General features: G+C 36.5%; 1 protein-coding gene across 9 annotated transcripts in view; it reads right to left on the bottom strand.

The window, feature by feature from the left end:
• Slc4a10 (solute carrier family 4 member 10) overlaps nt 1-18596 on the bottom strand; it is a 279026-nt gene extending 260430 nt beyond the window's left edge. For 5 of the 9 annotated variants that reach the window (XM_006984608.4, XM_076569562.1, XM_006984610.4 and 2 more), the window contains exon 1: nt 7050-7224. In XM_006984608.4, the coding sequence (XP_006984670.1) occupies nt 7050-7097 (48 nt within the window). In that variant the 5' untranslated portion in view covers nt 7098-7224. Of the gene's footprint in view, nt 1-7049; nt 7446-14156; nt 14298-18461 lie in introns of those variants that run through there. The other 4 variants (XM_076569563.1, XM_006984614.4, XM_076569565.1 and 1 more) reach the window with 3 other exon arrangements.
• Nucleotides 18597-19640: the final 1044 nt, after the last annotated feature.

Raw genomic sequence — 19640 nt, 5'->3', positions numbered from 1 at the left:
CCTTTTCATGATAAAAATCCAATAAACTAGGGACAAAGATGAACTTTCTCAGGTCAATCAAGAGCAACTACAACATTCTACAGCTATATCATACTTAATGATGAGAAACTCACAGCTTTCAGCTTAGACCAGGAACAAGGCAATGATGTCCCCTCTCACTCCTATTATTTTAACACTGCCATAACTACAATAACATTAAAGCTAAAGAAAGGGAGAAATATAGATTGGGAAGGAAGAAATAAAAATTTTCTTTATTTGGAAACAAAATAATTGTTTATGTAGAAAATCTCAAATTACCAACAAAAAGTCCTCCTGAAGATAATACATATAGCAAAGTGAAAGATATAAGATATACACAAAAATTAGTTGCTGTCAATTGAAATTTAAAACATATTAACATTTATATTGATGCCAAAAATACATATGTATAAATGTAACAAAATATATACAAGGTCCATTTAAGGAAGAGAAAAAACCTAACAAAATAAATCAAATGACTAAATAGAGAAACATTGCATGTCCATTAAGAGGAAAAGTCATTTTCTAGACATCTGTGTCGTGGGATATTTGTACACTGTGTGAAGATGTATTGCTGTGATTGGTGCAATAAAAAGCTGAATGGACAATAGCTAGGCAGGAGGTATAGGCTGGAATTCTGGGCAGAGAGAGAGAGAAATTGGGAGAAGGAATCTAGGCTCGCGATTTTGCCAGCAGACTCACAGCAAGTCAGATGTGCTGTTCTAAGAAGAAGTAACCGGTAACTGAGCCACATGATAGAACACAGAGTAACAGAAACAGGTTAAGTTATGAGAGCTAGTTAGGAAAAAGCCTAAGCGAAGGCCAAGCTTTAATAATTAATAATAAGTCTCCGTGTTATTTGTGGGCTGGTGGTCCAAAGCTAGTCTGACAAGAATGCTTACTACACATCTCTTCTTCCAAAACTGATCTTCAGATTCAATGCCGTCACAAGCAAGAGAAAATGAGTAAATCATCTTGTAGATATCAGTAAACCGATCCTCTGTTTTTGTAGAGGGAATAATCCTCAAAAGACTTTTTTTGAAGAAGAATAGTAGATATAAAGGACTGACAGCACTCAGTATCAAGACTTACAATAAAGCTACAACAATATATAAAATAGCTTGAGAGAGCAGAAGAGAGACCACAAAGAGACCCACAGCCATATAGAGTCTATTATGCCTGATCTTTGACAAAAGAATAAGGCAATACAATGTAGATAAATGATAATCTTTGTCAACAGAACTCTGGAACATCTAGATATCCATATCCAAAAAAACATTAATTTCAACATATACTTAACATACTTCAGAAAAAAAAGTAACTCAATATGACTCAGAAATTTAAAAAATACAAAACTATAAAACCACTAGAAGATAACATAGGAGAAAAATCTAGATGACCCAGGATTTTACAGTGACTGTTTAGATAATAACAGTAAAAGCATGCACAAGATATGAGCAAGTTCAAGCCAGACAAAATCCCAGTATAGAGGCAGAAAGGTGGAAACAAAAATCCTACCACTGACTGAAGAGTGTCAATATATGCTCATCATCTATAACAAAATATACCATTCTGCTGGTATATTCTGTTGCTGATAAAAGTGGCTATATATGTGGACAGGAAAAAGGGTGTATGGAAAACCTCTGCATCTTCTACTCAATATCACTGTGAATGCAAACTGCTCTAAAAATATAAAACCTATTCAGAATTAATATTGTGAAAATTCTCTACTATCAAAACCTACCCATGGATTCAAGGTAATTTCTATCAAAAAACTCTAATGTAACTCTTCATAAATAAAGCATAAGAGACCCACTTGCAAAAGTCAAAGCAATCCTGAGCATAAAATTCGATTCTAGAGAGTCACAGAATCTGAACTCAAATCATACTACAGAGTCCATCATGACAAAAACAGCATGATACTGGCACAAAAGAAGACATATAGCCCAACAGAACAGAGTAGAGGACCCAAAAATAAATCCACAGTGCTACATCCATCTAATTATTTTTAAAGGTGAAAAAAAAAACAGCCTATTAACAAATGGAGTTTGGAAAACAAGATATCCACATGTAGAATGAAGTCAGAATGAAGTTAAAATAATGAACTTAGATCTGTATCTCTCAGACCACACCACCATGCCAAAAATTAACTCAAGATGGATCAAAGACTTTAGGATAAGATTTGAAAACTCAGAATGCCTGTAGAAAAGTGTAGGGAAGATACTTCAAGATAGAGACTTTAGCAAGGACTTTCTGAGAGGGAACCTAATGCAACAGTCCATAACTCCAAGAACTGAAGAAAGGGACTGCATGACATTGACAAGCCCTTCACAGAAACAACAGAGTGAAGAGATAGCCTTCAGAGTCAAGAAAATCACTGCTAGTTCTGTAGCTGACAACACATGAATATACAGGGAGAACATATATAGAACCCAAACAATAAAGTACCCCAAACCTCAATCACTAAGTCAATAAATAAATCAGCAAATGAACACAACAGACAGTCCTTAATAGAGATAAATGACAACATATTCAACATCCCTAGTCATGAGGAAAATGCAAAGCAAAGCTAAACTGGGATGTTACCTCACTCCAGTCAGAACAGCTATCACAAAGACAATAAATAGCAAGTGCTGCTGAGGGGATACAGGGAGAAAGGAACCATTGCGCACTACTGTTGGGAACATAGACTTATACAGCCACAAGGAAATAAGTATGGAGATGCAAAAATAACTTAAAATATAATTACCATATTATCTGGCTGTTCCGCTCATCACTATCTCCTCAAGGGAATCTAAGTCAGCATACCACAGAGATACCCACATATCCATGTTTACTGTTGCATCACTCATAATAGCATGATATGAAGCAATCTAGTTGTCTACCAACAGATGAATAGATAAAATATGTGATATATCTAAAAATGGAATTTTTAACTCCTAATAAGAATGAAATTGCATCATTTGCAAAATCCAATAAAACACTCTGTGTGTGTGTGTGTGTGTGTGTGTGTGTGTGTGTGACATGAATGTAGAAAATTAGAGAAGAGGATGTAGATTAATGAGAGAGAAGGAAGAAGAGAGAATAAAGAGAAAATAAATATAAGGAAAGTACATTATATATATTTATATCTATATATGAAGATTTCATAGTAAACCCCATTATTTAGTATGTTCATATAAAATATAAAGTCTATTAAAAATAATAACAAAATAAAAAACACACAATGTCACAAATGGTATATTATAAATGAATTGTTCCTTGTTTCTAAAGAAAAATCACATACCCCAAGGAAAACATGAGGTAATTTTTATGGCATAAACAGTAAGCCAGGTGTGATGGTATATATTTGCAACCCAAGTTCTTCCATAGCTGAGGCAGAGAATTTTCTTGAGGCCAGTCTAGATTGCAGAGTAAGACTCTATTTTATTTTTTTAAAAAAAAGTATTAAATCTTCAAGTTACATTTCTTTTACCTAAAAAACATAACAAAGGACTGGGATGTGGTTCAATAGTATTCAATAGTAAAGTGCTTGTTTCGATGTGTGACTTCCTAGATTCAAGTCCCTGCACGTAGATACATAAGAAATCTCAGCTAACATTTACTGCACAGCCTGACAGAGACAGCATGCGAAGAGCCAAACAGTCTTATATCTTGTAAGATATGGGAAGAACTGAGTTGAAGTTCCTTTGGGCACAAAGGTTGCAAGTGGTACTCACATTTCTTCATTCACACTCAGAACATTGTAATGCACTTCTGTCTGTGTAGGTACAGTTTCGATTTCTGAAGTAACCATCATCAAAGGCTAAACTAAAATGATATCATAAATATATCACCATGTCTTCTGATTATATGTAGATTGCCACCTTGGCCCAGATTTTTCCTTTACAGTTTAAACTATCCCTCTTCCTTAATCTGACCTAAAAATTTTTAATATAAACTTAATACATGTATAGTTTAGATTTTCCCACCCATCCTCACAACCTTAGCACCCTATGCATATATTTATTTCTATAGTTTACCTTTCTAGAGTAGCTTTTCGAGTAAAAATTAGGATTGATTTCTTATACTACATCTTCTTATGTAGTAATGTGTAACAATTTTGTTTCAAATTAAAATTATAATTTAGATTATGATTCAAACTAAATAGAACTATTATTTAGCCAATCCATGTTCTCTTTTTCTAACTTTTTCCATTCCCTAATATAATTTTATAGAAAATTTTTATAACTTCCTTTCTGCAAATAAAATAATGAAGTTGGACGTTTGGAAAATGTAAATAAACACAAAAAGATGCTAAATTCCACCATCCATTCCTATATGGTCCCAATTGCATTTAAAATGTGGCCTTTGACCACTGAGACAAATCAGTTGGCAAAGGTGCCTGCTGCCAACCTGATGGACCTGAGTTCTTTCACCCTCAAGGACCCATGATGAGAGGAGAGAACTGGCTCTTAGAGCTGTCCTCTGACCTCTACACATGTGCCATGGCGTGCAAAGTGACACCCTATACACAAAGAAACAAATGAATGAATAGAAATCAATTAAATATACCATATACCATATAGCATATACTATAGCCTTCCCATTGTTCACTTATGGAATGTAAGACCTCAGTTTTCCAAGGTTACAGAAAAAAATAAATAGCAGTGTCAGGTTCAGGCACAGAATGTTCCTAAATAAATTTGTCACATTGCCTCTCATATAATTGTTTGCAAAGTCATCTGATAGATTTTCTAAAATAAACTCCAAAGCTACTGCTTTCTCTTTATATACGTATACATGAAGAGCTCAGAAACTGATTGTAGTAAGCAAATTTTAGAAGATCTCTATTCTAGTCTTGGCTCCCTTACTATGTATAACCTTCATCATTCTGTTTAGACTCCATGTGCCTCATTTGATTGTCTTCAAAGTAAAAATAATAAAAACTGTTTCACATAGCACATATGACCTTTTTTAAAAATTAAAGCAATTGGAGAAGTTAAAAACACTATACAAATGTAAAATCAGGTTAAAATTTCACCATTTTTCCTAATTTCTTAGGCTTATATATTTATAACACATTGCTAACATGATTCTGCATTACCATTAATGCAAAGCTATTCTATACTAGCCATCAGTGCCCATGAAATGCAAGCTTTTAAATGTGGCTGTTAAATCTTTCTACCAAACATTGTAGATCTTCCTTCCTAGCCAAACTTTTATGTCCCTTTGCTCTTTTAAGTCACAAACCCGTTGCCCTTCTAGCCTAGCAATGTCATCCATTTCTAAATTCCTCCAGATAATCCTCATTTGGTCTTAAATCCTTTAACTGCTCCCACCAAGTGACAATCCATAAGCCACATCAAACTGGCCTCAGCCTGCTTTTCTAGGACAAGTCCCAGCCCCCACGAACCCCCCTGACACAAAAGGGATTTTTTTCCTCTATATTTAATCTTTCCTAAATCTCTATCCTGTAATTCCTGGGTATAGTTCCTCCTTGTTGTTTATAGACCAACAGCTCCTGGTATCATTAACACTATTTGTTCTGAGTAACCACAGAACCATAATTTATGTTATCTATTCAGTTAAGGGGTAACACAAATCTTTTACTCATTTTTTCAAAACTACACACACACACACACACACACACACACACACACACACACACACACACACACACACAAAATGGCTCTAGCTTTAAGCAGGCAGGCTAACTGACATACTTCTTTTTTTCCCCTCTCTGACACTGCCCTTGCTCTTAATTTAGGTTCCGTTCTTCCCACCTCTCTGCTCCCTCCCTATCCAAACCTGGCGTCCTGGGGAGCACTGGGCATGCTCAGTAGCCACAGCTGATGCAGAAAGCAAACCCGGATCTTTTTTGCAGCATTACAGCCTGGCTGGAGCCAAAGGCCCTAAATCAGTGGCCCAGAGATTGCTCTATCCTCCTACGATATCATTTAGCTGTGTGTTTGCAGGATGGGTATGGATTTGGAAAGAGACAGCTTGTAGCGGTCCTGGTCTGCAAGGTGGGTCACAACTGAGCCACTAAAAAACAGCCGCTTCTGTGGTTTGGTGCTGCGGAGATTTCTGCTGTTCTGAACCATGATCAGGCTGATAGAAGGCTAGGAACTAACGTTTGGCATCTCTGCTTCATCAAGTAAATGCTGACCCGCATCCTCCTCCATGCTGCCCTTAAACATAGCAACATGAGCTGCCCCGGACTAAAAAGGATGTTGCCTGAAATCCAAAGTCTGTGTGCCAGACAGAAGGATTGTGTAGAAGACAGGCAAATCAATCACTCCAAAAATTAAATCTAAGCAGGCGGCTAAAGGACCCAGCAATAAACAGATGGGCTAATTCCAAATGACAGTTCAGCGATCTTTTCAGACACTCAAATGTGAATAGTATGCTTGTCTCCCAAAAACCTATACCTTCCACGTAAATGAACTGTGATACACTTCCCCTTGAGAAAGACACTGACAGTTCTCCCTCCCTCCCCCCCTCTCTCTGTCACACACACACACACACACACACACACACACACACACACACACACACACACACGATCTTTTTTCCCTGTTTTCTGCGGAAACTAAATCTCTAGATTCACAACAGCAGCAGATTTCCTCACCTCACTGTCTGAGGATGGAGCACAGGGAAGAAATGTATCAGGGCTAAAGAGGATAAAGGGGGGCTTTTTTATAGGGGCTTGGGCCAGCACTGCAAAGCCTCAGAAACAGAAAGATAAGCAATAACAGGCAGGGAGACGGACACACAACTGCCCCTGCTACTAAAAGCTAGCCATTTCTTCAAACAGCAACAAACATGAGACATTTCATCACCATGCTGCATCCATATTGAGAGGGGGGGGGAGCATGTGCTCTGTGCTTTAAGCATTTCAGTCTCCGGAGATGGGAGGAGACCCTGTCCATATGTTGTGGGAGCTCTCCACCACCCCAAAAGTGCACTCTCCCAGCACCTAGCAGCGCGCCACTTGCCTGACAGGTTCTGCGGCAAAGCGGTTAAGCTGACAGCAGGTTGTCTCTTACCGTGGGCAGCAGCGGCTCCATTTGGGCTCCCTGGTCTTTAATGTCCATGTTCTGTGACACCTCTGGAAAAAGCACCTTGCTCTGCAGTGTCTTCGGTGTCTTACACTCAGCCCGGCACTCGCTCTGCTTAGTATTCGGATCAGGTAGCTCTGAAGCAGGAGGCAACTGCACACTCCAACTCACCAGAGTCACATGGCTCCTACTCACTCGGGCTGCTGGCCAGGTTTTGCACGGACTGCCTTGGATCCTTGGGCCGGTAAGAGAGATCCCCAAAGCCCTGAATCACTGCCCACACCTGGATACTTGTATAAAGTACAGCCGACAACGCTACAAGTGCAAAGGGCGTTCAGAATTTTGCCTGAGATGCTAACTTCTTACACAAATGAGTCTGGCCTCTAACCAGCTCAGTCTCATTTTGACACCTTGAAGCACTCGCTGCATTTCAGAATCCCATAGGAAATAACAGTTCAGACATGATGATGTCAGCACAATAGGAGTTCTCGCACCTATTATCATTTAATAAGATATTTGATGTAATATGATCTCATAATTATATCAGTGAGCTTGAACTGTTCACTAGTTTAAAACTGTAAATTATTGTTAAATTGGTAAGACCAATTTTTCAATGTTTAAATTGTGAGAAACTTTGGTAAGCCATACACTATTAAAAATAAGATAAACTTTTCTAAAATTTGTCTCTCAAATAAGAGAGGGACAGAAAACATTCTGATATTAAAGCACCATGAAAAGATAGCACAGCTGATGAGCAGCTTAAGCACAAATACTTTTGCCTTAACTAGTTAGTAGTTCACACGTCAAAGAATGGGGTCAAAGAACATCGCTAGAGGGAAGCAGGTGGTGATGGTCATTGAGGGGCTTCACACATATTCCCGGGAATTCGTTATGGGATCTGTTTTCTGAACGTGGAGTCAAAGCTGGGGCTTTTAATGTGCTAGGGATGAGCTACATCCCCATCTCTTAGGTTTTGGAGACAGAGTCTCAGTAAGTAGAAAAGACTAGTTTTGAACTAGTGATCTTCCTATCTCTGCCTCCTAAGTGCTGGGATCACAGATGAGAGACAGTGCTGTGCCTGGCCGTATCCATTTTAAGTCATGAAATCCACATTTTACTGGACCTCAGACTAAGAGTATAAAATTAAAAATAAATAAAAATGAAGATCATTCAGGAGTTAAAGAGGATGACTGAAAGTTATGACTATAGTTTATTGCAAACTTAAAAAGTCCCTTGATTTTATGTCTTAAATTTGATATTAATTTATATAAAATAATATTAATAATACACTAAAGTTTATATACTGCCCATTGCAGATGAGTTATATATCACTTTTACTGTTTTCATCTTCAATACTATTCTTATAGTAAGTTTTTACTGCTTTATGGGAAAATATTAGTTTTTAGACTGTAATGGTATGAGTAACTGCTTTTTTCATAGGACATTTAGATTAAACAATGGGATTAAATAATAAGATATATGACTAAGAATTCACTGGAGTGGGCTCAACTTGACTTCCTACAACAAACTGATGAGTAAATATTCCTACCCCTACAAATAACCATAACCAGCAACCAGAAGTAATTTATTTGGATAAAATAATTAAGCTTTCTTTTAAATGTTTATTTCTATTCAGGTAAGCAGTCCTAAGTCACCCAATTTATACATTTTCTAAATTAATTTAAGTATACCTAAGAAATTCTGACTTAATTCTAAGTATGACAATAAAAACAAAATCGAATTGAAATTCCTATTATTCATCATTTTTCTGTAATATGTATTAATAAACTATGGACATGCTTGGCTGGAGCAGCCATTGCTTGGGCGCTTACTCTACTAAGAGCACCAGTGTAACAGGACTCATCAGACCCGCTACTAAGGCTCAGTAAGAAGGCTCAGCAGAAAAGGCACTTGCCACCAAATACAATGACCTTACCTGCGTTCCCAGAACACACACCATGGGAGGAGAGAACAGACTCCCGCAAGGTGTACTCTGGCCTCCACAGATACACACGAGATATAACTTAATAATAATATAATTTTCAAAAAAGAAATCCAATCTTTCTATAAATCTCTAATCAAAAACATCAAATACTCGCCTGGCAAAAACTAAAGAACAAGGAGAATATTATCTTCACTTAACCCACTATGTCTACTTCATAAAATATCTTAAAGTTAATGGGCAAAACCTGAGATAGTGGATCAATGACTATCCTAACCTACTCTGAGTGAAAGAGATAAGTATAAAAGTGGTAATAGCCAGGAAGAAAATACTCATCACTAGATATAAGAATTTTCACCAAGAAAACAAAAGGATTTTCTAGCTCAGTGTCATTGGTTCCCAAATGCTGGTGGTCAAGAGAAACAGAAGAGAAGAGGCCCTCCAGATTGTTTAAGCAAATCAGAAATGAGTGAGTACATCTTTTGTTCTAATTGTTTGTTTTTACATCTACTGTTTCCTCTTCCTCCTCTCCTCTCAATCCCTGTCTCCCCCCACCCAACTCCCCATCCACCCACCCTCCCACCCCCACCTGCCCCTACCTGATCCACTCCTCTTCCTCTGTTTCTCTTCAGAAAAGGGCTAGCCTCCCATGGATATCAGCCAGCTGTCAAGTTGCAATGAGACTAGGCACCTCCTCTTCTATTAAGGCTGTACAAGGCAATCCAGTAGGAGGAAAGAGTCCCAAAAGCAGGCAACAGAGTCAGAGACAACCCCTGCTCCCACTGTTAGGAGTCCAAAAAGAACTGTAACATATGTGCAGAAGGCCTAGGTCAGTCCTGTTCAGGCTCCCTGGTTGTTGGTTTAGTCTCTGTAAGACCCTATGAGCCCAGGTTGGTTAGTTCTGTGGGTTTTCTTGTGGTGTCCTTGACCCCACTTGCTCCTACAATCCTTCCTCCACCTCTTTCATAGGATATTCCAAGTCCTGCCTAATGTTTGGCTGTGAATCTCTGCATCTGTTTTCATCAGTGGCTGGGTGAAGCCTCTCTGATGACAGGTGGGCTAGACACCAACCTATGAGTGCAGCAGAGTATCATTAGGGCTCATTTCATTAAGTTGTTGCTGTTTGTTTGCCAGTCCTGCTTACTCCTGTCTTAGGTCTCTGGGCCATCCTGCCTCTGGGTCCTGACCCTCAGGGCTGAGCTTCTTCACTCTTTTGCATGAGTACATATTACTTGTGCATCGTTGGTGGAGGCCAGGTGATGAATTATTGGGGTTTCATTTTTTGAAAATTGCTCCAAAGTGAATTCTGTGTAATTCCTAATCCAAATCATTTTCCCTACAGTAAAGTTTTCTTGGGTCTTAGGTCAGTGTTTCTCAACCTGTGGGTCACATATCAGATATCCTTCGTATCAGATATTTGCATTACTATTCATCACAGTAGCAAAATTACAGTTATGAAATAGCAACAAAATAATTTTATGGTTGGGGGTCAGCACAGCATGAGGAACTGTATTAAAGGGTCACAGCATTAGGAAGGTTGAGAACCACTAGGATAGAGGATTAAAAATTGGTTCCTCAGACTCCACCAGCTCTGATTGGACCAAGAGATCCTTCATCCAGTAACTGATAGAAGCAGATGTGGAAATCCACAACCAAGCACCAGGCCGAGCTCCAGGAGTCCAGTCAAAGAGAGGGAAGAGGGATTATATAAGCAAGGGGTATCTAGATCATGATGGGGAAATCTACAGAGATAACTGAACTAAGCTCGTGGGAACTCACTAACTTTGACCCACAGCTGTGGAACCTGCATGGAACCAGACTAGGCCCTCTGCATCCAGGAGACAGTTGTGTAGTTGGGTCTCTTTGAGGGACCCCTGGCAGTGTGATCAAGATCTATTCCTGGTACATGAGCTGGCTTTCTGGATCCCATTACCTGTGTTAGGACACCTTGCTCACATTTGAGGCGGGGGAGGGGGGGTCCTGGGTCCTGTCTCAACTGAATGTACCAGGCTTTGCTGTCCCCTCATGGGAGAACTTACCCTTTCAGAGGAGGGGATGAGGAGTAGGGGGTGTGGTTAGGTGGGGGTGGGGGGAGTGAAAGGCGGGATGAAAGGGGAAACTGTGGTTGGTATGTAAAATAAATTTTTAAAAATTTAAATAAAAAATTGATTCCTCTTGATTGGAAATCCAATAAGAATCTATTGGAACAATAACAGCCAGAATTTGAAGCATCATATTAAAACTGTCTGATGAGTCCATTAAAGGAAGTAAACTAATGTTCTATACACCCTACAAGAATGTTTCAATAGTCCTACTATGTTAGAGGTACTGTATTTACTGATGCTATTTTTCCTGTCATATCCAGCATATTGAAGTGGAATTTTCCTCTCTGAAGAATGAAATAAAAGTAGCGATCGGCTGTAGTCCAACCATACAGAGAGGAATTAGAGAAAGCACTGTACAAAAGAGCCAACCTCATCTCTTGCTGTCCACAGCCTGATTAATCCATTTGTTGGCCAGGAAAGAGACATAGCCACCATGGTGTGCTTCCTTCCTTAATATGTCCTGCATCTTGAGACTCTTGCTGAGCTCAATTTCATCTCATCTCCCGAGTGTACAAATCATCCTGGTTTCAATGTACTCTCAGTTCCTACCTCCTTTTACTATTTTAAGATCTGGAAATAAGACATTCACATTAACACAATGTTTATTCTGCATAAGAGACCATCCAATATTGATTGTATTCAAAGGAAATATTGAATTCTAGAAGCTACTGCCAACACTGATATCGCAAAAAGTAATAATAATAATGGATTTTTTCACTATATTTTTTTTTAGTATTGCATTTCTAGTTTGGATCTCAAAGGCCCCTGCTTTGGTCCTTTTTAATATAAAATATCTGAATATTAGGTTGGCAATGAGTTTAAAATATTTTATGTTAATGTTTCAAAATATTTTATATATGATAATACATCACAGCACTGTTTGTATCATTTCTTTATGCTCTGTCCCAAAACGTCTATGTCTTTTGGGACCTATACAAATGTTCTGAGAAATTTAAAACATATTATGTTGATTTGTAAGGTGAATCCAAAGTACTTAGTTGAATTTAACCAACTCAAGAGATACCAAAAATGCTTTTTCAACAGGTAAAAAATGATTTCTGACAATTAGGGGAAAAGCTAAGAGTGCCTATTCTAAAACATGACATACAGTGTGGGACATCATTATCCACAATTGGGAAGTCACTACTTAAACTCATTTCACAGATGTTCTTGGGTCCTAACTTGGTAGTAATTTACCCAATAACCAGAAGAGAAGAATATGCAAACTAGGTAATATATTCCAGAGTTGGGCTGAAATTTAAGCTTAAAGAGACCATTGAACCCACGCATCTCTTAGCTCATAGCTGCTTTTCCCAATCCTGAAACTGGAACAATTTTAAAATTCTGATTTTAAGGTTTTGTCTCAAGTTATGCTAAATAGAAATTCATGCACAGTCTACTTCCTCAATTGAGGGCTGGAAAACAGTATCTTAATCCAAACTAGCTCAATTCAGTAAGACCTGAAGGCCTATCATGTACTAGAAACTACATGGAACAAGACATAGACTCTGATCTCAAAAGGTCGCAGTTTAGAGACAAAACAAAACATTATTTGACAACATAATAAATTAAAATAATACGTGGGAAAACAAGAGATAGAAGACAAAATCTATGACTTTTAATGACATTTTCTTCGCCCTTACTATAGAGATTTAAACTTCTTAAGGGGTTTCTTTTGTAGGAAAAGGCTAAAATTTCCCTTCTCTGTTATTAAAAAAAAGTTCATATCTCAACTTATTACTTCTCCAATTATCAGTCTTTTTGTCTAATTATTACTAAATGGTCCTGAACATATCATTCTGTTCCTAACTTGAAAATAATCAACATCACACTTATTACAAAGTTGATCTCATGGTAAAATAATCTTTTACTGATCCTTTCTACATCAAGTTAAAGAATAACACCAAAATAATCATTATTCAGAGTGTGCCGTGTGTAAATTTTACTATACATTCTCAAATTGTGAACAAGAAAAAATGTATCGAGAGTAAATAATATATAGTTATAGTAAATAAATAGTTTATAATTTGCACTCTGTCCAAGATGACAATTGTTACATAGACAAAAAGGGAAGAAAAATCAAAATTCAGCAATTTCTTCATTTTATCATAAGTAACCATACTATTAGTGAATGGTATTCTGATACATTTTTATATACAATGTCAAAATGAACTTTACATGATCATACATAATCTAATAGCCTGAGTATTTATTCTGATGTCACTATAATTGTCAGAGAAATTCAAAATATGCCTTTCTAATTATCTATTTATAAATGAATTATTTTCTTAGAAATAAGAAAGAGAAAATCTCATCTAAAACTGTAATTTGGACATACCATAAAATAATTTTAGGATGGCATTTCATCAGCAATTTCAATAAAGACTTGTATATATTTTGGTACCTGTTTGTCTAAAGAAGTGGTGAATTTTCAATGTATTATGGCAACCACAGAATGAGCTGTCCAGAATTTAATAAAATGTTATTAAGTAGGGATGCATTGCACAACTAATGTGTTAGTAAGAAAGGGAGATAAAAACCTAAAGAATAATATTTAGTCAGGAAAATCTACAATGACATAGAGACAAAAAAATGAGTCATTTATAATCTCACCAACCAGAGATTGTCACTCCTACCATTTGGCATGTATTATCTGCTTTTTTTACTTTTCTGAAGGTAGTGGGGATAATTCCTTTTGTTTATTCCTTCCATTGAATTTTTAAAAATGGTGTTAAATTATAAATATGAAATGGAAGACCTTATCTAAAAGACATAATATCTAATTAAACTTTAGATTAGACCTTTTATTACCATTAAGGTCTATCTATGTTATGTCACCCATGCTGTGTCAAGACAAAGGGAACATTTCGAAGCCTCTGGTTGGAAATGGAGCTAACGTTCTCTCTCCTTTTAAATTCTATGCATTTATTTAAAATAGCTATCATTGTCTCTCCCTTTCTTTCTTCATCCTAAACCAAGGTTCAACCAATACAGAAAAAAAACACATATAAAAAGTGTACACTGGCAAAAAAAAAAAAAAAGTCTTACTCAGTTCCAATTCTTCCTTTCTTCCAGTCCAGGGAAACCTTTGGCATGGATATCTTGGATCTTCAGCTTTCCTTACAATGCTATGATTTGGAACCAGTATCCATCTGCATTTAGTCTCCTGAAGTCCCCATCATCCTACTCCTAAGAATTAAATACAATGAATAAATGAGACAATATAAGACATTTAAATAAATGCAAACTTGGTTATGATAGAAAATACTATCTTGTTTCAATATAAATATACTAAGTCATAATTTAACAAGCAAAATTTTGGTTTTCTGTTTATGGTGAGAAAGTTAACGTTGACAAGCATTTTAACACTCCTCAGGAACATAGTCATCTCATAGATAAGACAAAGACTGGTGTAGTCACTTAATCAGCATTTGCTGAATCATTCCTCTGCACCCACTAGTGCGCAAGGCACTGAAAAATCCAGGAAAGTACCCTCCAAGGGGACTACAGTATGGAAAGAAGATGAATACTAAGTCATGTGTGATTGTGATAGGTATATGAAAGAAGTAAAGGGGCCACTTGTTTCAGAACAGAGTGAAAGCTGGCGATATCAAGGAGGATACCGTAGGAAAGATAACATCTGAATTCAAGTTTAAGGCATGGATAAGGGTTTCCCACAAATCTGCATATATGGCAAAGAAAACATTACTAATGTATTGTATAGAAATGCAAAAGCATAGAAAGCATTATTACATTCATAGCTATTGCTTGATGTAAAACACAGAAACAAGGTAAATTGAGGTTTATTTCTTGATTTTGCTTGTTTGTTTTTCTTTGTTTCTGTTTATTAGATCAAAGCTAATTGTCTCTGAAGCAAGGCTGAATAACTAATAAAGCAAAAAACCAAATACTTGAAGTCATTACAAATATTAATTTAATTGAATATTAAACTATAATCAGAAGGATGTTTTATCAAATATGATTGAAGTAGGAAGGAAGGTAATGCACAGGGAAAGAGAGGAAAATTTATACAAAAGTTTGGAAAAGTCATAGGGAAATATACTGTCTTATAAATTTACTTAAAATGCATTTTATATATATATATAGGTATATGTATATATATAATATACATATATATGTGTTATATATATGTATATAGGTATATATAGGTATATGTATATATATAATATACATATATATATAATATACATAAAATCACCCATGTGGTGTAACATGGGTGTGTGGTGTGTATGACAGAAGGTGTTAATGCTCACCTCAAGAGCCATAGACTAACAAAAGCCAGAACATCAGGTATGAGAAACTTTTGAAGCTGTTGGTCATGGGAGTTCCAAGAGGCTCCCAAAATAATATAGGTCATTGTTATTGTCCTTGCCTGCCTCCTAGAACTTGAAGGTAAGAGCCTATTCCTGAATACACCACACACTTTGAACACATGACTCCTCATGCCAACATGGGCAGAAGAAATTTCACAAGATCCCATCGCTAGATGCCAAGCTCCAATCAATGGTACTGAGAGGGAGGGGGGATGAGCCTTTTCCAAGGACAAGCTCCCTGATAGGTTTCCAATCCTGAGTGGTTTGCTCTCAATACACATACACTAAATGGACTCAATAGGTGGCGTGTGTGTGTGTGTGTGTGTGTGTGTGTGTGTGTGTGTGTGTGTGTGTATGCATGTGTGTGTGTGAGAATTTAAAAGATAGGTCATAAATTTGAGAGGGAATGGAGGAAAAGGAGAAGAGTGGAAGTGGGAAGAAAGAGGCATGGAAATGATGTAAATACCATACTTGTGTAAGAAATTTTCAAAAAATAATTTAAAATTTAAAATGAGATTGAAAATAAAATTTAAGAAATTGGTATTATTATGACCTTGAAAACCCATCTGCAAAATAGATGTTATTACTTAATATGCTCTCAAATTAAGTAAGGATGTTTCCATTCACTGCCTTGCTATTTAAACAGGCTCAACAGAAACTACTTCATATAAGTTATTTAAGTCAATTAACAATTTTCAGGAAAGCATCTACCTTGAATAAAGGAATCACTACAACTTATCCATAGTCAAGTTACATCTGAATTGCTATGGATGCTTTTGTAATTTTTTATTTGTACACTTCATATTCAAAGATTCTTGTCTAGCAAGTTGGAATGAGAATAAGTGTTCTATATTTTCAAATTGAGAGGTTTATATTAAGTGACCTGTGTATCACTTATTGTAACTTGATTTCCATATGTTCTCTTACTCAAAATATAGCATGTATCTTTCTTAAAAGAAAATTATCTGAGCCGAGTATAGTAGCACACTCTAATCCCAGTACTCTAGAAACAGAGGCAGGCAGATCTCTCTGAGTTTGAATTCAGCCTGATCTGCATAATGAGTAGTACTAGGACAGTCAGAGATAAGTAGCAAGACCCTGTCTCAAAAATAAAAGAAAAAATTTGGCTTAAATATCAGAAATTATTTAGCAAATGACAAACATTATAGACATTCTAAATGAACCAATATGCTGTACATTGTTTAACAATAAAAGGTTCACCATGGTTTAGTCTTCAGGCTATATAAGGCACCATACTGAATATTTTATATGATTATTTAATTTACCCTTCCTATCAACCCTAAGAAATATGTTTTTATATCAATTTATATATTTGAAAACTGAAATACACCCAAGTGAAACAATTAGCTGAGCTTCCTGCAACTCCAAGAATCAGAGTAAGGATTTAAACCTAGGCTATCTACCTCAAACAGCAATCATTTTACATTATGCTGTAACTAATCTCTAATTAGTTTAGGTTACCAAATAAATGTTTGTCCCAAATCTAATTAGAATAAAGAATTATGAGTTCCACAACCACACTCAGCAATGATATGAAGTCAGAAAGTGTTGTTTTCAATGAATGTGGTCAAACCAAAAATGTAATATAACAATATATGCATGCAATGCTGCTTTATTTATAGCAAGGCTTCTTCAAACATCATTCAGAAAAGATGAGAAAAAAAAAACCATGTGATCCTGTTTCTTGACAGAAAATAATTAGAGTGATAATTCCTCTGTCAGGGTGAGAAATCCTGCAGTGTTAATGACCTGAGTGAGGTTGTTTGTCTTTGTTTAGCCACACATATAATACATCTTCCCTTGTCTTCTGCTTCTTCTATACATGTGGTAAATCATAAATTTCCAACTAATTCTCCTTTAGTGTCAAAGATAATGAAATATTTATCTAATTGTTAACTTTATGAATATAAAACATTCACTACTTATTAAAATTTGTATAAAAGGTTTCTTATGTGTCACAAAAGATGATGCTAGGTCCCTAACTGAACTTTGAGGCTGTAGTAACATAGGCTTTGCTGGAGAGAGTAGTGAACAGTCCAGTAGTAGAGTTCTTGCCCAGAATGTGGGAAGCCCTGACTTTGATTCCCAGTATTTGAGAAAACAAAGGAAAAGACAAAAAGTGGAAAAGAAAGAAGGAAAGAAGGGAGGGAAGGAGGGAGGGAGGGCTTTGTACTCATGTGTAATGTAATGTCGCTATCAACTTGCATAAGTTTTTTAAACTCTTGAACCCTCAGTTTTGCAAGATTAGTCAAAAGAAAGTTTATACTGCTCTGAGATTTAAATCAGCTAATATCAATGAAGTACTTATAATATTTTCAAGTGTATAATCATTCCTTAAATAGTGGGAAATATGATTATTTTCTTGAGTCAGTTGGCTAGGGATGCCCAAATGCAGATGGCAAGAACAGAGTTGGAAGTGAGTTTGGGATGGAAAAACCTCTGAGTTTGGCTGTCTCTAGAGTTAGGACAATGCAATGAATAGAGCCCTGAAGAAAGATCAACATTTAAAAGTGGTTTGGGTTTTTCACTGGCCACTCAGCATCCTAAAATTTTGTATAGTTTTAAGTCTCAGTATATTGCTATACAGTATTTTCCAATAAGTCAAATCATTTCTAAACCTTTGATAAGCAGTCTTATAATCCATTGTTATTATTCTATAAACCTGGTGATGCTCGATGTTCGTATTTCAACTTTCCTTTAAAACACACACACACACAAATACATACTCACACACACACTAACACACACACTTACTTTTGGACAACAAAAATATCACACACATGTGACATAAAGACATCGATGATTTTTGTTTTCCTGAATAATTTTGACTTGTTTGGGGTCATTGAAACCAAGTAATTCAAGATAAATATGAACAAAATGAGTTTTGAAGAGATGTTTGTCTGTTAGGCTCTCTCGGAGGACATTGCTTCTCTAGCCCCTTGAGATCGCCTCCATGTGAACATAACATGTAGTTTTGAATATCAGGACGCTCACTTACTTGAAAATTAGAAAGTGATTTTCATGTTGTTATTTCCATTTCAGAGATAGTAAAAGACAATACAACTAATTCCAGAAGTTTCTGAAGAAACACAGGCCAAAGTGTGGGCAATCGCAAAGACAGGGCCACTTGCCCTAAGAAAAGGGAGGGAGACAATGGGGTTAACAAATGGTTGGTTGTCATAAACTAACATTGTATTGATGCACCTAACTTTGTTGCCTATATAAGCATTTGAAAATTTGAGTTTAGTGTATACTATATCATTTCAAAACAATTTTCATATTAATAAAAAGGAAGATCTAAAACTGAAATGGGCAGTTCAAAGGCAAGAAAGTTAAAGTCACACAAAGCAAGATTTTTGTAAGATAAATACTTTGTTTTCATCATTAGTTTTCATTTTAAAATTAAAATGGATGAGTATTATATTCTTCCTTAGTATGGAAGACAAACATATCAAGATTGTTACTGACTTTACAGAATCTTATGGAGAGGGGGAGGAAGGATTGTAGGAGCCAGAAGGGTCAAGAATGCCACAAGAAAACTCACAGAACCAAACTAACCTGGGCTCATAGGTACTCACAGGGACTGAACCAACAACCAGGAGCCTGCATGGGACTGATGTAGGCACTCTGCGTATGTTACAGTTGTGTAGCTTAGTCTTCATGTGAGACTCTTAACAGTGAGTGCAGGTGCTCTTTCTAACTCTGTTGCCTGTTTTGGGGACCCTTTCCTCCTACTGGGTTGCCTTGTCCAGCCTTAATAGGTGCCTCACCTTACTGCAACTTGATATTCCTTGGCTGGCTGATAACCACAGGAGACCCCCCAGAGAAACAGTGGAGGATGAGTGGATTGGAGGGGTATAGAGTATAGGCAGGGGTGAAGGAATTAGGAAGAGGGGAGGGAGGGGAAACTTTGGTTGGGATATAAAAACAAAAAAATAAAGATGTTATTTTTTTTTAAAAAATAGTAAATATATATACATATATTATATATTTACTACAATAAGATGTATTCCTTTTCAGAAAATTGCTATTTTGAAGCTTTTATATGATAGATATTTGATATTCACTGTCCTAGTAACTGGAGACAGCAGAAAAACAAGACATTGAAAAATAAAAGTTTGGAAGAAGAAAAAGTAAACAGTCAAAGAATAAACAGGTAAATGGATAAAGCACACAG

Source organism: Peromyscus maniculatus, chromosome 4, assembly GCF_049852395.1.
Source record: "Peromyscus maniculatus bairdii isolate BWxNUB_F1_BW_parent chromosome 4, HU_Pman_BW_mat_3.1, whole genome shotgun sequence".
NCBI lineage: Eukaryota > Metazoa > Chordata > Mammalia > Rodentia > Cricetidae > Peromyscus > Peromyscus maniculatus.
The sequence above is the reverse complement of the archived record's forward strand: the minus strand, read 5'-3'. Positions and strand labels throughout refer to the sequence as shown.